The sequence below is a fragment of the Felis catus genome, chromosome A3, assembly GCF_018350175.1.
Source record: "Felis catus isolate Fca126 chromosome A3, F.catus_Fca126_mat1.0, whole genome shotgun sequence".
Classification (NCBI taxonomy): domain Eukaryota; kingdom Metazoa; phylum Chordata; class Mammalia; order Carnivora; family Felidae; genus Felis; species Felis catus.
Window position 1 is genome coordinate 33877313 of NC_058370.1, and position 6000 is coordinate 33883312.

Sequence of the window (6000 nt, forward strand, 5' to 3'; positions counted from 1 at the left end):
TGTGGGATTGAGCCCTGAGTCAGGCTCCTCACTGAGAGTGGAACCTGCTTAGGATTCACACACACACACACTCTCTCTCTCTCTCTCTCCCTCTCTCTCCCTCTCTCTCTCTCCCTCCCCTGCTGCCTCTCTCACCAACTTGTGCACTTGCTCTCTCTCAAAAAAAATTAAAAATTAAAAAAAAAGATATATTATGTACAGTTTGTCCTTCTTGTTTTTCGTTTTTCTTTTCAAATAACAGACAGTAACTTCAGGTAATTACTTTTAAAATTTTAATGTGGTGCAGTGCCTGGGTGCCTCAGTCTGTTAAGCATCTGATGCCGGCTCAGGTCATGATCTCATGGTTGGTGAGTTTGAGACCCAGGTCAGGCTCTGTGCTGACAGCTCAGAGCCTGGAGCCTGCTTTGGATTCTGTGTCTCCTTCTCTATCTGCCCCTCCCCCACTCGCACTGTCTCTCTTTCTCTCTCTCTCTCCAAATTAAGTAAACATTTAAAAAAACTTAAAAAAATAAAATTATAATGTGGTTTCTTCAAAATTCTTAAACGGAAGTCAGTATCCACTGAAGTATGGTGATGAGGGAAGATAATTCTTTTTAGTTTAATTGTGCATTTTCTTCTAAAAGGGTATTTGGCAGAAACTGGACTTTTCGCTTGAAGAATTTTTGACTCCTGAACACGATCTTAAATGACTTTTCCTGCAATTCTTTTGTGTTGTAATGAAAACTATCAATAAACCAAGAACCAAAAACTTTACTAGTAAAATTTACAGGAGAACAAGTTCTCTTTCCTCTCAGCGAAATTTATATGTCCTATTTGTTCAGGATTATTTTTCTCATTAGTAACTCATTAGAACTGAAGAAAATACAGCCGTCTTTCTAATGAGCACTAAGAAACAAACATGTGTGTAACACATACATACATACCTAACCAGCCCTCACCTTTTATTACCTAGATTTTACTTTGCTTCCAGAGAGAACAAGATTTTTAGTTAATATACTGAAGTGTGATTTAGAAATGTAGTAACCAAAATAAATTGAACCTCCAAGGTCTTAACTGGAGCCTACTTCCTGTAGTGGAAGAAGAAATTCTGCCTTCATGTTGCTTTGGGTCTGTAATCTAACCCTTCCCCACATAATAAAGTAAAAACATCCAGCCCTTGAAAAGCATAATAAAGAAGTTTTACTGTGTGATTTCTCTGCAATTCCTTTGAACATCATAATTGTCATTATTTTCTGTCACACCACATGCTTTGCTGCTGGAAGTCTTTCCTTTTGGACTGACCCTCACAGCATGCTTCTTTGATCTCCATTTTGAAGGGGGAAAGGCAGAAGCCTTGAAGAGAGTTTTTATTACCAATCATCTCTAAGTGTATTACGAGAATGAGAGAAAACGATTTTAATAGCAGCTGTTGGCCTTGGAAGGCATTAATATTTACTTAGAGCTGAGGAAACAATGAAAGCTTTTATGAAGAGCACACACAGAGCTGCTGGGCATCGTGTGTGTGTGTGTGTGTGTGTGTGTGTGTGTGTGTGTGTCAGAAAGGACATTGTTAAATGTTAATTCCTATGTAGAAGTCAAGGCTCAACCTTTCTATCTCCAGACAGTAGCTTTATTTATGATTGTCCACATGGTGGCGCAGTCCCTTTAATAACTGTGTTCTTGGCTTTCCCACACACATTATTTTCTGTTCTGACGGTGACATTACGGAGACTCACCAACCAATGCACAAAATGCAAGTTTCAGGCAAAATTATATAAGATCAATGGAGTGGGAAGTGTATGTTATCTAAAAAGTTTTCCATTTTTTGATATTTTCCAAAGAACAATTACAACTAACCTTGTCAAGTAGTTCCAATAGCTTTCCGAGTCCCACCTGACTCCACCCCCAATAGAAGTGATTTTTTTTTTTTCACAGTCTTACATCAAATAGTAGCTGAATGTAACCTTGGACTGTGCTCTTATGAGCACACTTCCACTTTGGAAAAAGGATATGAAGATGGACAAAACAATTGAACCAATCAAATAATAAACCTCTTTCGAAGGATGGAAAATAAGATGACCGAGTAAAGGAAGTAGGGGGTAAAGGTGGGGATCTTTTCACAGAACTTTTGACCCACCCTTCACATCCAACAAAAGCCTCACATTTAATTTACAAAAAAATCTGGTGATGTATACACTCCCCAAGATGGGATACTGTATTTGAAGGAAGACACTTATCACCCAGCTGTAAAGCCAAGTGCTGTTACTGAATCCCATCAACTGAACACAGTGAATTAATGTTTCATAAGTCTGTAAGATGATCATACTGCAGTCCAATTTCTTCACATTAATTGTTTAAACTATTTAAAGCAAATAAAATGTATGTAAATACGTATACAAAACACAATTTTTGTAATCTTATTTTTAAAACATTTAAAAAAATTTTTTTTTAGAGAGACAGAGAGAGAGGGAGAGCAGGGGAGGGGCAAAGAGAGAGGATCCCAAGCAGGCTCTTCACAGTCAGCGCAGAGCCCAACTTGGGGCTCAAACTCTCGAACATTGAGATCATGACCCAAGCCGAAATTGAGAGTCCGACGCTTATCCGACTGAGCCACCCTGGAGCCCTTGTAATCTTATTTTTTACCCTTCATTCTTAATATTGTGACATCTTTAAAACATTTAATTGGATCACTATCAACCTGTGAGGCACTGCAATAAAGGAATAATGACATCACTTTATCACCTGTTATTGAAAAGAAAATCACCCCATTTTCAGTGTCAATAAATGACACAACAGAAAAGAAAGGAGCTTCATTTTCTAACTTCATCAGGACTTCTAGACACCCAAATTATAGAATTAAGTTTCCACTAGTGATGATTTCATCAGAAGCCACAAAGTGCAGACCATGGTTGAGAAGGATACACTGAGTTAATGTGTAAGAGAAACAACATACTGTGTGTGTGTGTGTGTGTGTGTGTGTGTGTGTGTGTGTGTGTGTGTGTTTAAGTTAACTCCAATCAGGTCATGATGATTCCAATCATGCAAAATGTTGCAAGCTAACACCTACTGTTCTCAAAATGTTTACGATAGGTAACTTTGTTCTTCAGTATGGTTCCATCTATTTGACTTCAGGTGTCTTTTTGTATTTTATTTTATTTTATCAGTTTTTAGCCATGATAACATTAGAGTTGCAAGTCTTACCCCAGAAAAGTTTACAAGCAACTGCTAGGTCACATAAGTGAGCCATATCCCCAAAACTCCAAAATGTGATTGTCAGAGCTGAGCACAGAGAGATAACAGCTGTCACTATGAATGACCTTTTGTTGTGCTTGTGGGAGGGAAAGTGTACACATTTCATAAATGTCTTTAAAATGCCCTGACACTGTGTCACAACAGGTTATCTGAGGTTTGGTTGTTTTGCAGTCTTCATTTGAATCAGAATGAGAGAGTTCAGATTGATTTCCTTCATCCCGTCAACCCAAAGCCACCACAACTCTGGCAGAAAATCTATTCTTAGTTCCATGTGATCAGCTCAATGATACAAGGTGAGGAATGAAGGGTCACCCAGAAAGTTACACAAGAAAAGAGGAATTGAGGTGTTAGATAAGCAATGGCCGCTAACGTTTGTTGCAATATAAAAACTCTTCAAGTGGTTGATCATAAAATAGCATCAGCCAACTTCCAGAGAAAGTTGATTAATCCATGTTTTTTCCCTTTCAAGCTGAACAAAAAGGAAAGATCAAGGTTCATGGAAAGGATGGCATTGCAAACTCTTTCTCATTATCTGTGCTCTGTCCTGAAGTTACTGAGTACATGCACAGGGTGGGAATACTTACTGGAGTACCATGAAACCCACACAAGCATGAGGCACTCTTCCAGTCCACAACTTGGAACTCAACAATGCCTTCTATGTCTGACAAAGCTTCCAGAATTTCTAGGGTTGCAGAGGTGCCTGTATGTGCTGCACCCCTTGGCTCTCTCTTTAAGGCCTCTACTAGGCCAGTTGTTCGGGGTACATTTTGCATCAATTCAACCCACCAGCATTATGGAAGTCAAAGGTCAATGTGCATCCATTGGAATGTAAGCACCTGTGAACAGGAGCTTTGTCTGGCTCATTGCTCTATCCTCAGCATGTAGTATAGAACCTAGCCTATAGAGATTCCTAATAAGCATGAGTCCATTAATTAAGTAGCATGAGCGGAAGGGTGTTAAAGGGGGTTTGAGGAAATAGATGGTCACCTGAGCATTATGACATAAGAAATGCAAGGAGACACCAACTCCATACACCTGTCAAGGGCCTGAAATTTCCTTGGTTAAAATAACCTTTTTGGGTTAAAGTGTTGTTTTCAGGAGATTACCAGGAGGTAAGCCATATTACCCGGTGAACGGAGCTGCTATTGGGCCCAGGAAGGGACATCTTCCAGGAACAGAAAAGTTTGGAGAGGCCCAGAATGTTAAATGATTGAAAAAGATCATACAGAATTTTAAGCCCCTCCACTCTTAGCCAAATTTTCCCTTTCTGTGGCTCTTCCACAGAAGAGCCATGTGGGTTCCAGGGAAGAACTGAGACAAAGTCAAGGCTTAGAGAAGTTTGGGGGAGGCCCCATCCTTCACCCCATTCTCAGACTCCTGAGAGTACATCGGTGCTATTTGCCAGGGACCACCTTGGTTAGAATCATCTCATTTTTCCTAATTTACACATAGAAAAGTGATTTTTGAGAGATTTTGCTCTAGACAGAAGAAGCCAAGCAGGAAAGCAGATACTTTCTTCTGGATATCTTCTACCCTTTTTCTTTAATTTATCACCATCAATGAACACCCACAATATTCACTAGCTTTACTAAAGGCTGTAATGTAAGATGGATGAGTTTAAGAGAGTATAGTGTATGGAGGGTTCTCCTCCCCTACTCCAGCAAATAAACCATTTTGCAACTGCTGAGAGAAAAACACTCCTTTAAAGTTATTTTGTTTATTGTTTTTATTACAAACAGAAAACATAAACCGTGACACCTACCATCTTGTGCTTTGAAATATGAAAGGCAAGGGAAAACTAATTTGGAAACAGAGGTAGGTGAAGCACTTTGGATGATGGATGAAGCAGCAACGTTGAAAGATTAATGTTATATAGACAAATTGAAATCTAAAGTGAAAGTTGAGACAACAATAATCAAAATGAATGATAAGGGAAAGCCAGCAGGATGGGAACATTTGAGGCAACAATCCGATCTGGTTCAACCAGATAAGATGGCTATCTTGAACCTAGTGCTAACCGCTTCCTACACCATGCTCATAGACCCTCACTGTCCAACTCAGAGAAAAAGACAGTAGAGTCTTTAGAATGCATCACTATTTTTATATATAGTCAAATTAATTATCCACATAATTCCATGTGAGGACAATTAGGGGTGGCTTTTTCAGTCAATGGTTTGAGATTCCCAGGCTTGGGATATTTTTAAACAGTTTGATAGCCCAAAATTTCTCACAGCCCCAAGAATTTTTCCCTCTCTACTAAGCATCTATCTAGACGGATAATTTCACATCAACAACATTAAAACCTGAGGTCTTATTTTGGTAGAATGTCTTCATGTAATTACACAAAACATGATTTAAAAATAAATAAATTTTCTTACCTGGAAAATGCTGCAACATTATCAGCCAATGTTTCCTGATCATTTGCCCCAGACCTGTAATAGTCATATACAGACTTCTGAAGTACTGATTTAGCATGTTGTTCATAATCACTGATACAAACTAACCGGGTAAACATTTTCACAGTTTATTCCAAACCCAAGATTTGGGATTTTTTTTCCTGCATAGCATTCTATATCTTGATAATTTCACTATCTGTTAATTATTAATAGACTTTTTCCAAAGTTCAGATTTATTTCTCTGTTGCTTCCATTAAGTGAGCAAATATGTGCTTAGATTTTGCAATTTCATGTAACAGCTGTCTGCCAAAGAACAGCCACATCTAAGCCATGAGGAGGGCCTGGGGAGGAGCAGAAGGGGATTAGCTGTTAT

The 6000-nt window shown here is 38.8% G+C and overlaps 1 protein-coding gene across 2 annotated transcripts in view; it reads right to left on the reverse strand.

Annotated features, from left to right (window-relative positions):
- Positions 1–5787, reverse strand: part of HAO1 (hydroxyacid oxidase 1) — a 46344-nt gene extending 40557 nt beyond the window's left edge. Inside the window, exon 1 of one of the 2 annotated variants that reach the window (XM_003983770.5) lies at positions 5610–5785. In XM_003983770.5, the coding sequence (XP_003983819.2) occupies positions 5610–5746 (137 nt within the window). In that variant the 5' untranslated portion in view covers positions 5747–5785. Of the gene's footprint in view, positions 1–5609 lie in introns of both variants that reach the window. The other variant, XM_045053869.1, reaches the window with a different exon arrangement.
- Positions 5788–6000: the final 213 nt, after the last annotated feature.